Source organism: Prinia subflava, chromosome 2 (genome assembly GCF_021018805.1).
Source record: "Prinia subflava isolate CZ2003 ecotype Zambia chromosome 2, Cam_Psub_1.2, whole genome shotgun sequence".
Lineage (NCBI taxonomy): Eukaryota > Metazoa > Chordata > Aves > Passeriformes > Cisticolidae > Prinia > Prinia subflava.
In genome coordinates, this window is record NC_086248.1 from 756,784 (window position 1) to 774,411 (window position 17,628).

At 60.0% G+C, this 17,628-nt stretch overlaps 2 protein-coding genes across 2 annotated transcripts in view; one reads left to right on the forward strand and one right to left on the reverse strand.

Annotated features, from left to right (window-relative positions):
• GAREM2 (GRB2 associated regulator of MAPK1 subtype 2) lies at positions 1 to 4,606 on the forward strand. The gene is made up of 3 exons (XM_063422475.1): positions 1 to 1,428; positions 1,955 to 2,118; positions 2,286 to 4,606. The coding sequence occupies exons 1-3, from the start codon at positions 97 to 99 to the stop codon at positions 3,136 to 3,138; spliced, it is 2,349 nt and encodes a 782-aa protein (XP_063278545.1). The 5' UTR covers positions 1 to 96; the 3' UTR covers positions 3,139 to 4,606.
• Positions 4,461 to 17,628, reverse strand: part of HADHA (hydroxyacyl-CoA dehydrogenase trifunctional multienzyme complex subunit alpha) — a 27,412-nt gene continuing 14,244 nt past the window's right edge. Inside the window, exons 8-20 of the mRNA XM_063422486.1 lie at positions 17,021 to 17,143; positions 16,304 to 16,422; positions 15,524 to 15,580; positions 12,953 to 13,062; positions 12,579 to 12,713; positions 11,825 to 11,996; positions 10,555 to 10,641; positions 9,012 to 9,152; positions 7,855 to 7,923; positions 7,434 to 7,629; positions 6,938 to 7,052; positions 5,943 to 6,088; positions 4,461 to 4,987 (exon numbers count right to left, since the gene is read on the reverse strand). Of these exons, the coding sequence (XP_063278556.1) occupies positions 4,842 to 4,987; positions 5,943 to 6,088; positions 6,938 to 7,052; positions 7,434 to 7,629; positions 7,855 to 7,923; positions 9,012 to 9,152; positions 10,555 to 10,641; positions 11,825 to 11,996; positions 12,579 to 12,713; positions 12,953 to 13,062; positions 15,524 to 15,580; positions 16,304 to 16,422; positions 17,021 to 17,143 (1,616 nt within the window). The 3' untranslated portion in view covers positions 4,461 to 4,841. The remainder of the gene's footprint in view (positions 4,988 to 5,942; positions 6,089 to 6,937; positions 7,053 to 7,433; positions 7,630 to 7,854; positions 7,924 to 9,011; positions 9,153 to 10,554; positions 10,642 to 11,824; positions 11,997 to 12,578; positions 12,714 to 12,952; positions 13,063 to 15,523; positions 15,581 to 16,303; positions 16,423 to 17,020; positions 17,144 to 17,628) is intronic.

Sequence of the window (17,628 nt, forward strand, 5' to 3'; positions counted from 1 at the left end):
GTGGGAAAGCAGGGTCAGTGCTGGGATATCAGGAGAGGACGGTGGGACAGCAGGGAGCGGTGCTAGAGCATCAGGGAGAGTGGTGGGATATCAGGGATGGTGGTGGTATGTCAGGGATGGCGGTGGGATGTCAGGGATGATGGTGGGATGTCAGGGATGGTGGTGGGATGTCAGGGATGGTGGTGGGATGTCAGGGATGGTGGTGGGATGTCAGGGATGGCGGTGGGATGTCAGGGATGGTGGTGGAACATCAGGGACACTGTTGGGGTGTCGGGGCCCGGCGCAGGGCAGCGGGTGCCACCCTGGGGCTGTGGCCGGCAGGTGGTGTCGGGGGAGTTCAGCGAGGACAGCGAGGTTTACAACTTCACGCTGAACGCGGGGGACGAGCTGACGCTGATGGGGCAGGCGGAGATCCTGTGCGCCAAGACGGTGAAGGAGAAGTCGCGCTTCAACACCCTCCTGCGCAAGCTGGGCAAGGCGGCGCCGGCTGCGGGGGCGCGGCAGGTGAAGGGCAAGATGCCGTGCCTGATCTGCATGAACCACCGCACCAACGAGAGCCTGAGCCTGCCCTTCCAGTGCAAGGGCCGCTTCAGCACCCGCAGCCCGCTGGAGCTGCGGCTGCAGGAGGGCGAGCACACCATCCGCAGCATCATCGAGAAGGTGCGGCTGCCCGTGAACGTGGCCGTGCCCAGCCGGCCCGCCCGCAACCCCTACGACCTGCACGCCATCCGCGAGGGCCACTGCTACAAGCTGGTCAGCATCATCTCCAAGACGGTGGTGCTGTGCTGCATCCTGCGGCGGGAGGAGCTGGTGCCCTTCCACTTCCTGCTGCTCACCGACATGCCGCGCTTCCAGCTGCCCGAGGGGCTGCTGGCCGGGGACCCGCAGCTGGAGAAGCTGCTGCGGGACAGCGCCGCGTACTGCCACGACCGCTTCAACCCCGACGAGTACTCGCGGGCCGTGCGGGAGGCCAAGCCGGACTTCCTGGAGGAATGTGCGAGCCCGCGGCGCCTGCGGCTCTGCCTGCCCGCCTGCGGCCGCGACGAGCTCAGCCAGCCCCTGCAGCGCCTCTCGCTCTGTGCCTGCGGCTCCGGGGGTCCCCGGGAGACCCCCGCCCGCTGCCCGGCGCCGCGGGGCCTCGGCGGGGGCACCCCGCGCCCGCCGCTGCCCGAGTGCCCCGACCCCGACCGGGAGTACATGACGCCCGACTGGGCCGAGCCCGAGTTCAGGACTCAGGAGCCGCTGGAGATTCCCTACGAGGAGCTGTGGAGCAATCCCAGCCCGGAGGGCTGCTGCGAGCTGGGCAGCACCGGCGGCCGGCCCGACCTCGTGTCCTTCGGGGCCGTCACCCCGCTGGGCTCCCCGCGCCGCCCCGGGGACGAGCCCCGCGGGGACACCCCGCCCCCCGTGCCACCCAAATCGGAGGCGGTAAGAGCCCCGTCCCCGGGGATGGCGAAAGCACCGCTGGGTCCTGTCAGACACTCCAAGCCGAGGCCAGCCTCATGGCAGGGCAGCCCGGCCCCTCCCTGTCCCCTGGCCCTGCGGTCCCTCCCCAGTTCTGCTTGGGCACCCAAATGTTCAGATCTCAGTTCCCCGGGGCTGCCCATCACCAGACCCTCGGGGACACCCTCGTCCCGCGGTACCCCCGGCTCCCCAGGGCTCTCTGCACCATGGAGCACCTGCAGCTCCTGCGCTGCCCGCAGCCGTGGGGTACCCCGGTCCTCTGGGCTTCCATACACAACGGGGCACCCAAAATTTCAGGCTCCCCTTCACCGCGAGGTACCCCAATATTTTGGTCTCCTCGCACCACGGGGTAGGAGGGCCACAAGCCTCCCCCCTTGCCCCCAGAGCTTCGTGGCTCGGCAGGAGCAGCTATCCCCGCGTCCCCATCACCCCCTCCGGCCGCGGGATCCCCGGCTCCGCTGCGGCCCTGACGGCGCTGTCCCCGCTGCAGGTGAAGGAGGAGTGCCGGCTGCTGAACGCGCCCCCGGTGCCGCCCCGGGGCAGCCGCCCCCCGGCCCCCTGCAGCCCCCCGGGCCCCCTGCGCTGCCCGAAGCTGGCGCCCGCGCCCTCGCCCAGCCCCAGCCTCTCCTACTACTCCTCGGGGCTCCACGACGGGTGAGTGGCTCCGGGGACAGCGGGGTGGGTGGGGGGGGGACCTGGAGCCCGGGGGTGGGGACACCGCGCGGGGTGATGGTGGCACCGCGCGGGGGTGATAGTGGCACCGCGCCGGGATGATGGTGGCACCGCGCGGGGGTGATGGTGACACGGTCTCGCCCCGGCAGGTCGGCCCCGCGCAGCGGCAGCGCCTCGCCCTCTCCGGACGCGTACTCGCTGTACTGCTACCCCTGCACCTGGGCCGACTGCAAGGCCGCGGAGCCCCCCGGGCGGCCGCCGCCCCCCGCCCAGCCCGCGCCCAGCTCCTGGCCCGACCCCTGGGCGCTCCCCGAGCCGGGCGCCGGGGCGGGCAGCGGCTGCTCCACGCCGCTGCTGGGGGCCGAGCCCCCCCTGAAGCCCTTCCGCAGCTGCCCCCGCCTCAAGCCCCCGCACCCCCAAAAGCGCTTCGCCCCCTTCGGGGCGCTCAACCCCTTCGCCGGCCCGGCCGAGTGGCCGGACAGTCCCGAGTGGTCCAAAACGCCTTCGGCCCCGGCCGCCCCCTCCTCCTCCTCCTCGCCGGAGCCCTTCGCCCCCGCCGAGGAGCCGGCGGCCCCCCCTCGGCCCCCCAAGGCCTTGGACGGGGACGGCATCGTCATCCGGGGGGCAGCGCCGCTGTCCCCGGCCGTCCTCCGCGGGGCCGAGGGCGTCACCCGCCTCTACCTGGCCCAGGGGGTGATCGAGGTGCCCCCGGCGGCGCGGGGCGAAGCCGCGGCCCCCCCGGCCGCCCCCCGGCCCGGCGGGGACGGCCCGGCCTGGCTGCCCCCCGCCGACCTCTCAGCGCTGTCGCTGGAGGAGGTGTCCAAGTGCCTGCGCTTCATCGGCCTCTCCGAGGACGTGGTGAGCTTCTTCGCCCGCGAGCGCATCGACGGCAGCATCTTCGTGCAGCTCAGCGAGGAGATCCTGGCCGATGATTTCCGCCTCACCAAGCTCCAGGTGAAGAAGATCATGCAGTTCATCAAGGGCTGGCGCCCCAAGATCTAGTGGGTGTCCCCGGGTCGCTCCGGGTGGCCCCGCTCCCGCCCCTCTCCGATGCTGCAGGTTCTCCTTCCCCCCTGCCCAGCCCTCCCCCGCCCCGATTTAACACTGGACAGTCATTTTGGCCCCAACGGGCTGGAAAACGCTGGATTTTGCGTCGGCTGGTTTAACTTAATCCTTGTGGATTAGCATAATAAATGTACGGGAGAGTAATGAGCCCCCGGAGAAGGCCCTTGCTGCGGGAGGAGGGGACGGGGGGAGGATGGATGCTCTGAGGGGTCTCTCCCTTCCTTGCAGACCTTTCCCATCTCTTGGGAAGGGATTCACGTCCCCTCCACGGGCAGATGCTGCCGTCAGAGCTGTTCCTGGGGGGATGCCAGGGCCTGCAGTGAAGCCCCCTTGGCCTGAGGGATCCCCAGGCACATCCCTGCATCCAAGCCCTGCTCCCTTGAGCTCCCCAGGAGGGCTGAAGGCTGCTCACCAGTCCCGCGCCTCCCCCAGCACTGGGCACAGGCAGAGGAGATGATGTCTTGGCCCAGTTTCAGGCTGAAAGACAGAGAGAGGTGACACGAAGAGCAGCAGCACTCAGCTTGTGGCCCAAGGCCTGCCAGGGAGCAGGAAAATGGCTGGAAGCTGGAAAGGAAGCCAGGGAGGGGGGGCCAGGCCAGTGACAGGTGCTGGGAGATTTAAAGCCTTTTAGTTTAACTTGAGCTCTCCCCACGGGGGGCCCTGCTGGCCTTTGGCTGCTCGATCTGCAATTACAGGAGGATCCATCTGCCAGGATCACCTGCCAGGATGACCCCAAGGCATCGGACTGCAGAGGGAGCTGGGGGCTCCTCACAGCCCCTGAGTGATGGCACAGGCTCCTCACAGCCCCTGAGAGGTGGCACAGGCTCCTCACAGCCCCTCAGTGATGCCACAGGCTCTTCACAGCCCCTGAGTAATGCCACAGGCTCCTCACAGCCCCTGAGTGATGGCACAGGCTCCTCACAGCCCCTGAGAGGTGGCACAGGCTCCTCACAGCCCCTGAGTGATGGCAGAGGCTCCTCACAGCCCCTGAGTGATGCCACAGGCTCCTCACAGCCCTTGAGTGATGCCACAGGCTCCTCACAGCCCCTGAGTAATGCCACAGGCTCCTCACAGCCCCTGAGTGGTGGCACAGGCTCCACACAGCCCCTGAGTGGTGGCAGAGGTGACAGTGCTTTGTCCTGCTCTGCTGCCATCCTGCCCCTCGGTGGGAGCCAGCACACCACAGAACCTCAGGGCACTGCCTGAACCACTCAATCCCAACTGCAGCCATTCCCTCAGGGAGATGGGAGAAGCAGGAGTCCAAACCCAGGAGATGGGGCTTTATTTTTGGTGGATGTTTATGGAAAGGCAAGGCCTCGGCTCCAGCCACAAGCTGGATGCTACTGGCCAGACTGGGAGCTCTGGAGGCCACGGCACAGAGGTGAAGGCAGCAGCAACTCCCACCCCCAGCACGGAGCCCCCAGGCCCAGGCTGGCACGGGACGGACGTGCCCAACACACAGTGGCTGATAAGGCACTTGAAATGACTACAAGCCATGAGGCAACCTGCTGCCCCCTCCCTCCTTCCTTCCTTCCTTCCCTCCCTCCCCCGGCGCTTTGGAGATTAACCTAACGGAGAACGGGGTGCTGCGGGGAGCCGGGGCCCGGCTGCGGGAGCTGTCGGGGTGTCACCAGGCCACCTCACGGGTGGAACTTCTTGCCGGGGCTGTTGGCGTGGTCCAGCAGGAGCTGGCACGGCGTGAACTGGCTGCCGTACACGGCCTCGTACTTGCGCAGCTTGTCCACCAGCTGCCGGGCGCCGTACGAGTCGGCGAACCTGAAGGGACCTGCGGGGACAGGACAGGGACGTGGCAGGGACAGGGACACGGCAGGGACAGGGACACGGCAGGGACAGGAAAGGAGAAGCACCAAGGTGCCTGGAAGGGTCCCAGCACCCAGAAACAATGGCTTTGTCCCATTCATCCTTCTCCAGTCTCTCAGCAGGGTAAGGCAGGACTCTGCTCGCCTGAGCTGGGCAGAGGCACTTGAGTGCTGGGGACAAGCTGGGACATGGATAATCATGGAATCATGGATGGTTTCCATGATGGGAAGGGACTTCAAAGCCCATCCAGTCTCACCCCTGCCACAGGCAGGGACACCTTCCACCACCCCAGGGTGCCCCAAGCCGTGTTCAACCTGGTCCTGGATGCTTCCAGGGATCCAGGGGCAGCCACAGCTTCTTGGGTAACCTGTACCAGGGCTTCCCCACACTCACAGCTAAGAATTCCTTCCCAAAATCCTGTCTAGCCATGGGAAGCCACTCCCCATTGTCCTCTCCCTCCAGGACTTTGTAAGAAATCCCCTGGGGCTGCTCCCTCAGTCTGACTTTGGCTAAGGAGGGAAAGCACCAGGCACGTGCCAGAAGCATCACCTCGGGTCCAAGAGCCCTTGGTGAACTCCAGCAGCAGTGGCAAGAGACAGCACCAGAATCATGGAATTATTAAGGCTGGAAAAGCCCTTTGAGACTACTGAGTCCAAACACTCCCCACCACTAACCCACATCCCCAAGTGCCACACCCACAGGGCTTTAAAATCCCTCCAGGATTTAAAAGCACAGCCATGCCAGGGCTGGACAGCCCTTTCCATAAAGGAATTACTCAAAATATCCAACCTACACCCTCCCTGATGTATCCTGGGGCCATTTCCTCAGGCTGCAGCTCAAAGCCGGCCTCCCCTCCTGCCTTGGCACCCGGCTGCAGCCCACGGGGAGCTCTGAGGCCAGAGCCCAGCCCAAGCACTCACCTCCCAGGCAGGGCGGGAAGCCCAGGCCAAAGACGGCGCCGATGTCGCCCTCCACGGGGTTGCTGAGGATGCCCTCCTGCAGGCACATGGCGGCCTCGTTGACAAAGCGCGTCACCAGGCGCATCTGGATGTCCTCGTCCGAGCAGCTGCGGGACAGGGACAGCCTGTGAGGCTGGGCAGGGACAGCTGGGACACACAGCCAGGCCAGGGGTGCGAGTGGCCTCCCTGGGAGGGTCCCAATCCACGTGAGGATCAGGGTTAAGCTCTGTGACACAGCCTGGAGCAGGCACTAAGAACCATGGAATGGATGAGTTTGGAAGGGACCTCTGGGGATCCTCTAGTCCAACCTCTGTGCTCAAGCAGGGTTTCCTGGAGTGTGGCACTCAGGATTGTGTCCAGATGGACTTAGAATATAATTAAAGGCTTGATCAGCCTCTGTGTTCAGCAATGTCATGGAATACTAGAATGGTTGGGGCTGGAAGGGACCTCAAAGCTCACCCAGTGCCACCCCTGCCATGGCAGGGACACCTCCCACTGTCCCAGGCTGCTCCAGCCCCAGTGTCCAGCCTGGCCTTGGGCACTGCCAGGGATCCAGGGGCAGCCCCAGCTGCTCTGGGCACCCTGTGCCAGGGCCTGCCCACCCTGCCAGGGAACAATTCCTGATTCCCAAGATCCCATCCAGCCCTGCCCTGTGGCAGTGGGAGCCATTCCCTGTGTCCTGTCCCTCCAGCCCTTGTCCCCAGTCCCTCTGCAGCTCTCCTGGAGCCCCTTCAGGCCCTGCAGGGGCTCTGAGCTCTCCCTGGATCCTTCTCCTCTCCAGGTGAGCACCCCCAGCTGGGTGCTCCCAGCCTGGCTCCACAGAAGAGGGGCTCCAGCCCTTCAAGCTCCACATCCCTCAGCATCACCTGCTGCACCTCGTGCTGCTGCTCAGAGCACAGGGAGCTGTGCAGGGCCTGAGCCAGCCCCAGCCTTCCCTCACACACACAGGTACTCACACTTCAGGATTTGCTGGCACCCTGAACCTTTGCAAGATCTCATCCATGCCGGAATTCACGCTCCTGTTCTTCACTCCCTCCTGGTACACATAGAAGCCTTTCCCTGCCTTTCGTCCTGCGGGGATCAAAGCAGACAAGTCAGCTCCTGCCACGTGTCCTGTCTCCTCCTGCCACCTTGGATCTTGTTCTGTGACTGCTGTTCCTGCTCCAGGAGCACTCTGCACCTCAGAGCATAGATCTGCTCCTCAGCAGGGGCAGAGGGAAGGGACCCAGCTCCACCTGGCCCATGGGCAAGATTAGGGTCACTGTGCCAGGCCACAACGCCTTCTCTAGGTGCAAAGGACCAACAGCACCACTGCTTCTGTGGGAAGGACTCCTGCCACTCCCAGGGCTGCCCTCCCACTGCTCTTGCCTGGGGCAGGAGAGGCTGACGGATGCTGGCGCTTTCCCCGGAGCAGAGGGGACACCCTTTAGCTGAGCACCCTCAGCAGCTCACCTAGGAAGCCTTTCTGCACCATGAGCTTGAAGAGGTCGATGCTGCCCCCTCCGAAGCGCTGCCCAAAGGCCTTGCCCAGGTCCTCGGCCACGTGCGTGGCCACGTCCACGCCCACCTCATCAATCAGCGTGGCCGCTCCCACCGGGAAGCCGAAGGCCGTGGAGATGGCATCCACTTTCTTCGGGTCAATGCCCTCCTGCAGGAGAGCAGGGGAAGCCATGGGATCTCTGGATGAGGTCCTGAAAAGCCAGCGTGGGGCAGAGCCCAGCCCCATTAACTGAGTAAAAACAGGGGCCACGAGCAGGCTGGGGACAAACACAAGACCCAGGGCTGGTGACCCACATCCTCTCCTGTCCACAGCCACAGCAGGAGGGATTTCCATGATTTTGGGGGGATGCTCAGTGGCTGACAGGGCACTCACCTGGAGAACTCGGCCCACCTCGGACAGCATCGGCGCCAGGCACCTGGTGGTGTAGAATCCAGGCCCATCCTGGGGAAAAGCAGTGCCGAGGGAGGCAGGTGAGCTCCTGGCAGCACCAGAGCTGTGGTTCACAGCCCAGGCTGCACTTCAGACACCCCAAACCCCATCTCCTACGCTATGGTACTGACTGCTAGAACAGGTTTGGGGTTTCTTTTTCCCCTGTAGAGCTCAGCAGTGTTTGCAGGCTTCCATGAACTTGCTCCCTGGGAGTTCCCATCCCAGTGTTTTTATAAGAACTGGTGCCTGCAGGTCCAGGGCAGGCTGCTGCTTCACCCAGCCCAGCAGGCTGCTGAGGGAAAGGTGCTCAGCACAAGGGAAACCAGCATAAGCCAGCTGTTCCACCTCTGCTGCTCCCCACAAAGTCAGGAAGCAACAGATGAGCTGCAAACTGCCCTTCAGGGAGGCAGCTGAGGTGGGGATGAGGCTCAGGGAAGCAGCACCGTGCCCCCGCTGGTGTTTGGAGATGCCCAGAGCACTTTCTGACAAGCCAGTTTTCCCAGCACTACAGGAGAGACGTGCTCAGCATCGCTGGCAACCTCAGGAATCAGGGAAAAGACAGGGACACCTTCCTCAGTCCCAGGTTGCTCCAAGCCCTGTCCAGCCTGGCCTTGGACAATTCCAGGAATGGGGCAGCCACAGCTCCTCTGTGCCAGGGCCTCCCCACCCTCACAGGGAATAATTCGTCCCTGATGTCCAATCTAAATCCACTTTCCATGTATTCCTGCCCCTCTCCCTCAGGATTTAACCCAGGCAGAGCAGGGCTCCTGCTGACTGACCCTCTGTCCTTGCAGCCTGCCAGGGAGCTGAGGTGGTGACAGTCCTGTCCAGACTGCTCTGTCTGGGATGCCCTGGAAGCTGTGTGGGGCAGGAGTGCCAGCTCCTCGTGCACCTGTCCCTGGTGGCCTTCCAGGGCTGCTCTGAGGGACACGTGAGGATCCCCTGGCCACTTGCCCCTTTCTGACCTCCCTTTTCACTTCTCAGAGGAGTAGACAATGCCAGCGTGTCCACAGACACGTTTCACCCTCCCCACAGTGCACAACCCCTTTTATCTGATAAATAAAATAAACCCAGCCCCTGCTGTGTGCATGCCCCCTCACCTTCACCACGATGACCACTTTGCCCTGTTTGAGGCCAATAGCAACAGCGGAAGCCGCCGTGTCCTGGGAGGTTTTGTCTGTGGTGATGATTTCCAGCAGCTGCATCTTGTCCACAGGGGAGAAGTAGTGCATCCCAATCACCTGGCACAGGGGAGAGCTGGCTTCAGAGGGATTCTGGCTCCCAGAGGGATCAGCTGGGCAAGCTGAGTGCAGAGGGAAGGCCAGCACGGGCTGCCAGGGCCCTGAGCACACTCTGTGTGACAGGAGTGCTCTCCACCTCCCTTCTCTCCTTGGCTTTCCCAAGGACACAGCACATGCCCAGGAGCTCCTGCCTCAGAGGATTAAGGTACAATTTTTACAGGACTACCTCACAGCCTGGCAGCCAAATCTGCCTGGGAGTCCCTGAGCTCACCCCCAGGGAAACGCTGGGCATGGTGTGACCTGGATGGCAGGGCAGCCCCACCCAGCTGCTTTGTCTGCTGTGCTCACACTCAGGGAGTTCCTGCGTGCTGCCTGTGAATGTCTCTGCTGAGGAAGTGAATTTAAGGATGAGAAGGCTTCTATCCACAAACTCATTACAGAGGGAAGTGCAGCCTCCCCCAGGAGCAGCATTTAAGTGGAGATTATCCTGCTTTGCTCCTCACTTGCTGAGTGTGACCATGCCATCAGCGTGTCACCTTCGTGCCTCCTGGCAGCCACACTTGGCACCAAGCCCTGTGTAAGTCAGAGGCACCTTGCTGAGCTGCAGGCTGCAAAACTAATTAAAGAAAATGCGCTAATTAGTTAGCCGACTTCCTATGAGTTTCCCCATAAGAGCCATTGCACAGGCAATTTAAACAGCAGGAGGATGTTATTTGCAAGGATGAACAAATGAGGCTCGGTCGGCAATCTGGATGCAACAGAGGTCCCACAGCAAATGAGGAAGAGACTCAGCGGGGTGACAGGAACCTCCAGCAGGTCACCTCACACCCACAGGCACCACAGGTACCCCTGGCAGGGCACTCCACTGCTGCCTCAGGGCTGTAGGAATCAGTGCTCCTGCTCACATGGACTGAGGCTGGAAAAGCCCTGCAAGATCCTGGGGTCCAAGCTGTGCCTGATCCCCACCTTGTCACCATCCCAGAGCATCCAGGAATTCCTTGGACACCTCCAGGGATGGGCACTCCCATGGGCAGTCCCTTCTAATGTCTGACTAGTCTTCCCAGGAAGAAATTCCTCCTGATATCCAAGCTGAACCTGCCCTGGAGCAGCTTGAGGCCATTTCTTCTCATCCTGCCCCTTGTTCCCTGGGAGCAGAGCCCAAGCCCCACCTGGCTCCAACCTCCCACAGCTTCTGCTGGGTGCCACCAACACCACCCTTGGGATGAATCCACCTTCAATCCCTCCCACCTGCCCCCAGACCACGGGCTCTGCTCAGAGCTCCCACTGGGAGCAGAGGATGAGCTGTGCCATGTCCTGAGGAGGGAGCAGAAGGTCTCTGCAGCAAAGCCACCTGGCCATGGACAGCTCTGTGCAGGGCACGTGGCCCTGGGGACTCACTCACCTTCTCAGGCCTCTTGCTGGCAGCAGCCATCTGGCCGATGGGGAGGGCAGAGGTGTTACTGGCAAAGATACAGTGAGCAGGGATCACCTGCAGGGGACAAGGGACAGCACAGAGTGAGCAGGGATCACCTGCAGGGGACAAGGGACAAGGGACAGTGAGCAGGGATCACCTGCAGGGGACAAGGGACAGTGAGCAGGGATCACCTGCAGGGGACAAGGGACAAGGGACAGTGAGCAGGGATCACCTGCAGGGGACAAGGGACAAGGGACAGTGAGCAGGGATCACCTGCAGGGGACAAGGGACAAGGGACAGTGAGCAGGGATCACCTGCAGGGGACAAGGGACAGTGAGCAGGGATCACCTGCAGGGGACAAGGGACAAGGGACAGTGAGCAGGGATCACCTGCAGGGGACAAGGGACAGCACAGAGTGAGCAGGGATCACTTGGAGGGGACAAGGGACAGCACACAGTGAGCAGGGATCACCTGCAGGGGACAAGGGACAAGGGACAGTGAGCAGGGATCACCTGCAGGGGACAAGGGACAGTGAGCAGGGATCACCTGCAGGGGACAAGGGACAGCACAGAGTGAGCAGGGATCACCTGGAGGGGACAGGGGACAGCACAGAGTGAGCAGGGATCACCTGGGAGGGGTGGAAAGGGCTGTGTCAGCACACAGGATCTGCAGTCGGATCTGGAGTGTGACATGCAGAGCCCTGGGAGATCAAGGAACCCTGGCAAACGAGGCAAACTGGGTTTGCTCATTACAAACTAATTGGAATGCAGCAGCTCAAGTCAGCCAGCTCTGACTGGCCCTGAACTCTCCCCAGGTCTGCAATATCAGTCCCAGAGCTTCCCTGTTTGTGCCAGGCCTCTGCAGCCACAGCAGACACTGCAGGGAACAGCCCTTTCCCCAGTGTGCCCTTGAACAGAACACAGGGACAGCAGGGGAAGGACTGCAAGGACTGCAGGGACTGCAAAGGACTGTGGAGATACCACAGGACATCACTGCCACATCAATGTCCTCAGACAAATGTTCAGAGCAGCCCCAGGAATCAGGGAATGCCAGAACTGTGCCATTCACCTACCAATTCCTAACTGAGCAGGGAATGTCCCCAGTGGGCAGAAAGGCTGCCCTTGATGCTCAGCCATGTCCTGGTGTAACTGATTTGTACCAAGAGCCCAACTGCAGCACAGAGGGGAGGGGACAAACCCAGCAGCACAGCCCAGGACCCGCCACCACACCCAGGGGCTGCTCAGGACTGGATACTCACAGCCTCCACCTCCTTCAGCACTTTGAGTTTGACGTTGATGTCCTCGAACACGGCCTCGATGACCATGTCTGCCTTCTCAAAGCCCTTGTAGTCCAGCTGGCCCAACATGTTGCTGAGGATGGAGTCCCTCTCAAACGATGTCAGGCTCTTCTTCTTGACCTTGCTGTTCAGCCTAGGGAGGGACAGCTCTGTCACAGCTCCCCAGTGGACCAGCCAGGCTGCTGGAGGTGCACCACGGGAATCCCTCCTGTCTCCCTCCCAGAGCTGGCACCCAAAACTCCATCTCCAACCCTGCAGGACTGCCACTCTGTGTTCTGAGCCTCTTTCCACGTGGAAACAGGAGAGTCCTGCTGCCACAGCTCAGCTGAGGGTCAGTCACTGACGTGCCTGATGACACAAAGCTGAGTACTGCTACTACAGAGCCAGGAGAACATGGAAAGAAACCCAGGAAGAAAACCCTGGAATGCCTTCCCTGACATGGGCCTTTAGGTATCCATAATCACTCCTTCTTTAGCTCTAGAAATTTACTGCTGAATCTTAGGTCTCTGCCTACCTAAGGAGCTAAGGCTGAGCCACTGGGCCTATCCCACAGCAATATCCCAGCACACTGCAGGGGACAACATTAAAATAAAGCTTTTCTGTGACATCCAGTGCCTCCTCCAGCAGAACAGCAGTGCCAGGAGATGCTGATGCTGACAGCAGAGGAGAACTGTGACTAAAGGCCACCAGAACAAATCCCCCTGAACTCACATACCCCTTGAAGACCTGCTGCTGGCCTCTGTCCAGACCCTTCTGCGTGGTGTCCTTGAGGATGGTCTTGATGCCCTTATCCACGGAAACCTGGGCGATGCCGGCTCCCATGAGCCCTGCTCCCAGCACAGCCAGGGTCCTGCAGGGCAGCACAAGGGACACGTTCAGACTGGGCACAGCTGAGCTCACACAGCTCCTGCCACCCACCCAGCACCACGGGAGCGAGGACACACAGCACTGAGGCCTCCAGGCTGTGTGGGTCAGCCTCTGGAGGCTGGAAATCTCTGCTCTGATGCACACATCTCCAGCCCACTCAGTCCCAGGAGCCTTTCAGAGGTGCTCCAACTGCTCCTTCAGGCATCCCACGCTGGCACTTACTTGACCTCTTTCTGAGGTGACCCAAACTTGTTCTTCTTGCAGTGCACCTGCCCGTGGTAGAGCCCCATCAGAGCCTTGGATTCCTTGGTCACTGCGAGTTGGCCAAAGCTCTGCAAGAAAGGGCAGGGGGAAGCAGAGGTTGGCATTAAACAGTGTCTCAGAGTCAGCACAACAAAAACACAGCAAGCAGGGAGAGAGGCACTGTGTGACTTGCACAGGTGAGCAACCTGCAGAGAAAAGGGACAAGGGACCAGGTCACCTCTGAGGAGAGGCACCCTCTGGGCTCAGCACAGCCCACCCTGCACCACCTCCTCCTCCCCAACAGCACAAGGGCCTGGAGCTGCTGGAGAGTCCAGAGGAGCTGCTGCAGGGCTGGAGCCCCTCTGCTGTGGAGCCAGGCTGGGAGAGCTGGGGGTGCTCACCTGGAGAGGAGAAGGATCCAGGGAGAGCTCAGAGCCCCTGCAGGGCCTGAAGGGGCTCCAGGCGAGCTGGAGAGGGACTGGGGACAAGGATGGAGGGACAGGACACAGGGAATGGCTCCCACTGCCACAGGGCAGGGCTGGATGGGATCTTGGGCAGGAATTGTTCCCTGGCAAGGTGGGCAGGCCCTGGCACAGGGTGCCCAGAGCAGCTGGGGCTGCCCCTGCATCCCTGGCAGTGCCCAAGGCCAGGCTGGACACTGGGGCTGGAGCAGCCTGGGACAGTGGGAGGTGTCCCTGCCATGGCAGGGGTGGCACTGGGTGGGCTCTGAGGTCCCTTCCCACCCAAACCATTCTGGGATTCTCTGATTCCAGTTCCTCAGTGACAGGGCTGGATTTCCCTGACATGAGACCCCTTCTCATGTATCTCAATGCATCCCACATTAACTGGGGCACTGTTCCCACAGATCCAGGTAGAAGTACTGTGTCCTCAGGCTTTGACAAAAATCCTTACAAACAGATTAGTTCTCTCTGACAGCAGTAGCCTGATCCTATTTTCAGAGAATCACAGGCAGCAAAATCTAAGGCCTGTATAACCTCCCAGCACTCAGCATGAATCCTCTGAGGAACACAAAGCATAAGCACACACAAAGCAGAGGCTGTTGGAGCCAAGTCTGCCAAGGAAAAGCAGGGAAGTGGTTTGGAGCAGGCTGTACCTTCATTCACCACTGCCCTGTGAGTTAAAATACCCCAAACAAAGCCTAGAACAGAATCTGCAAACTCCTGTCCTGGGGGGGAGAGAGGGAGGCAGTAAAAAAGCCACAACACTGACACTTATTATTCTTCAGGGGTTCTGGGAAGATCTCCATCCTGCTGCTGTTCTGGGGGAAAAAACCATTCATTCTTTGCTGTAAGGAACAGAGTATCCCAAGGCTTTTATTCAGCACCAGACCAAACGTGGGTGGAATGCACAACCAGCAGGGATGGGGCACAGCCAGGAGGGCACTGGGAAGGTGACAGCTCCAGCTCAGAGCAGGCCTTGGCACCAGAAGGGAGCAAAAGGAGTTTCAAATGTCAGGGAAGCGGGAGATGCATGGATTTCATCAGCATTTAAGGGGCAATGACCTTGGGGATGACCCCAATACAGAGATAATCAGATGGAAATGTGGGGCTGCTGGGCATTCAGTCTTGCAGAGCTGGCAGTGCCCAGGTAACCACACCTGTGACTCTGTGCACAGCCAGAATTGCCTTTGTGGCACCAGAAATAACAAATTTGAGCACAACTGTGGCAAAACCAGGACCGGTGAGGAAAAAATAATTAGGGATAGATTGTTTATTATGGCAGAGAAGTGGAGGGATGAGGGTGGTTGAGGGAAAAAAAGACTGTGTGTGTGTGTGGAATAAACAGGTCCCACACAAGCTGCTGGGGAGGACACTTGTCTGCTCCAGCCCTGGACCTGCCCACCACAGTCTGTTCTACAGCCTCAATTAAACTCTATTCCAGTTTTCCCTGTGTCCCAGCAAAGCTCAAGCAGGACTGGATGGTGTTTAGGACACGAGGCCCCTGTGCCAGCATGGTCAGATGAGTGACAATGAGACATCTACAGCCAGCTCCCAGAGGAGGATATGGAACCTCAGCTCTGCTCCCTGATCCAGGAGGAGCAGCATCTACAGCCAGCTCCCAGAGGAGGATGTGGAACCCCAGCTCTGCTCCCTGATCCAGGAGGAGCAGCATCTACAGCCAGCTCCCAGAGGATGTGGAACCTCAGCTCTGCTCCCTGATCCAGGAGGAGCAGCATCTACAGCCAGCTCCCAGAGGAGGATGTGGAACCCCAGCTCTGCTCCCTGATCCAGGAGGAGCAGTATCTACAGCCAGCTCCCAGAGGAGGATGTGGAACCTCAGCTCTGCTCCCTGATCCAGGAGCAGCATCAATCACCCACAGGGGCCCTGCCTGGGAGTGCTGAGGCTGCCCAGCCCTGGGAGTGCCCAAGGCCAGGCTGGATGGGGCTTGGAGCAGCCTGGGGTAGGGGAGGGTGTCCTGCCTGTGACAGGGAGAGGAATGGGATAAGCAGCAGGCTGTGATGAACCCTTTGTGTGGGTAAACACAGATCCACACAGGGCCTGATCCCTGCCACGATCTCCTCTCCTTACCTGGGCTTCAATGAGGTATCCAGCATCATTCCCCTGATCCAGACCAGTCTTTACGACCTAATCCAAAAGCAGTAAAGACACACTGTAACAGGATTCTCTGTTGTCTGCAGTGAGCCCTCCCCAACATTCAGGGCACATTTCAGACTCCCTGAGTCCTATCCCTGCTGCTCTTGGCAGAGCTGTGTCACTCTGTCCTTCTAGCACAGGATAGGTGAGGAGTTTACCACCAGGTTCATTTTTAGCCATTCCCTGTGGTTTGAGGAACTGTGCTCCTGTAATGTCACTTTCCAAATCCTGCACAGGTTTTAGAGCAGTCTTGGCAATAACTTCAGCAGTGAAAAGTCATTCTGCAATAAGGATTAATTCACAGAGTGTCTGTAACAGGATGTCTGTGTAACAGAGGGAACTAATAAAGTATTACCTGGTTAGTGCTGTGAAAATTATAGCAACTTCTATTTTTATGGTGTCAAACAGGCCTCCTGCACTCTTCAGAGACTGCATGGAAAACCTGGGAAAACTGCAGCTGAAAGTCTCATGGACAAAATATTCCAGCTAAGCCTTCCCTCCCTTGGGATTCCTGCTCCACCCCTCACAGGTACCAGTACCATAAACTGGTGATCATATTTTGGGCAGTGGTTCTGAATTCTACCCCACAGCCAGCCCTCCCCAGGACTGATCTCTGCGAGGATCAGGATGTTGGCTTGACTCAGAGGAAGGATCACCTTCCCTCTGCCTGTCCCACATTATCCCACAGCTCCTCCCACCTCGCAGGGGGGTTACCTCGATGATCTTCAGAGGAGCAGGGTACAGCCCTTTGGTTTGCTTTTGGACTTTGCTCTCCACTGTCTTGTAAACTTGCTGCCTCACGAAGGGAAGAGCCATGGCATAGTCTGTTAGCTCTGCAGGGTGGGACAGAACAGGGGTCAGCACGGTGCTGCTGCACAGCCACCCTGCCAGGACGGACTGCAGAGGGAACACAAATGTGAATATCTGCACTAGAAATGTGCACCTGCAACCCAGGCACAGGCAGCAGGGTTTCAGAGGCTTTCCATGGATCACTGCGTGGACAAGTCTCACTGAGGGTGAAGTGTCCTCCTAACACAACTGGTGACAGACTGAGCCCTGGGAAGCACAATTCCCACAGAGATATCCCCATTTCTGGGCTGTGCTGTGGAGGATCAGCACGGAGCAGTCCCATGTACCTCTTCCCACCTGAGTTTATGAGCTTGGTACTGAACTTGACACTAAAACTTTGCAGATGAGCAGTCCCTGGAGGTACCTGCTCTCACGCTTTAGGGCCTGGCTCCCTTCCAGCATCCTCAGCTCTGCCAAAGCCTGGATCTGCAGGGCAATGTTTATCACATTTCCCATGAGGTGAGTCCAACATGAAATAACTTGGGTTTGAAATGGAATTAAGCAGGAGCACGAACACATCCTGGAGAAGCCCAGCTGGGTTACACTCACTGCTGTCCCATGGATTTGTCCATGCTGACTTACTCTGCACGAGCCCTCTGGACCTCTTGGCAGACACGGTCTTGTTGGCCAGACCCCTGGCAAAGCCAATGGCCACCTCCTCCAGGTACTCGATTGTTCTTGCTTCAGGAGTCTTCAGTCCTGGCCCTGGGGAGAGCAGAGAGCACAGCACAAGTTATCCCTGAGGGATGAGGATGCAGGGAAACCAGGACCAGACACAACGTGATGGGCTTGGAACTGCTCCCACTCCATTCCCCGCTCCTGTTCGGCTTTTCTTGGTTATGAACGACAGTGGATCCCATCAGCAGGGACCACATGAAGGCCCCAAGGGATTTACATCGAGGGCATTGTGCAGAAATGTTGGGATGCCAGCTCCCCATGGGAGCAGGACCAAGTTACACCCAACTCTGCAATCAGATCAGGTTGCTCAGGGTCCTTCTACCAGCATCTGGACACCTCCAAGGACAGAGGTTCCACAGCCTCTCTGGAGGTGTTTTCAGCTCCTGACCATCTTTTTGTCACTTGCGCCCTTTATTCCTCAAACCTTCCATTTCACATAACTGGAGGCACCCAGAATCCCAAGGGAACTGAGGTGTTCTGCTTGCCCTCCCTCTTACTGCACCTCTACTCTC

Excerpts from the sequence above, each read along its gene's own strand:
- GAREM2 (XM_063422475.1), top strand. The coding sequence starts at position 97 with ATGGTGGTGGTATGTCAGGGATGGCGGTGGGATGTCAGGGATGATGGT. Across the intron at positions 1,429-1,954 it reads TGCCACCCAAATCGGAGGCG|GTGAAGGAGGAGTGCCGGCT; the intron begins GTAAGAGCCCCG and ends TCCCCGCTGCAG. Across the intron at positions 2,119-2,285 it reads TCCTCGGGGCTCCACGACGG|GTCGGCCCCGCGCAGCGGCA; the intron begins GTGAGTGGCTCC and ends TCGCCCCGGCAG.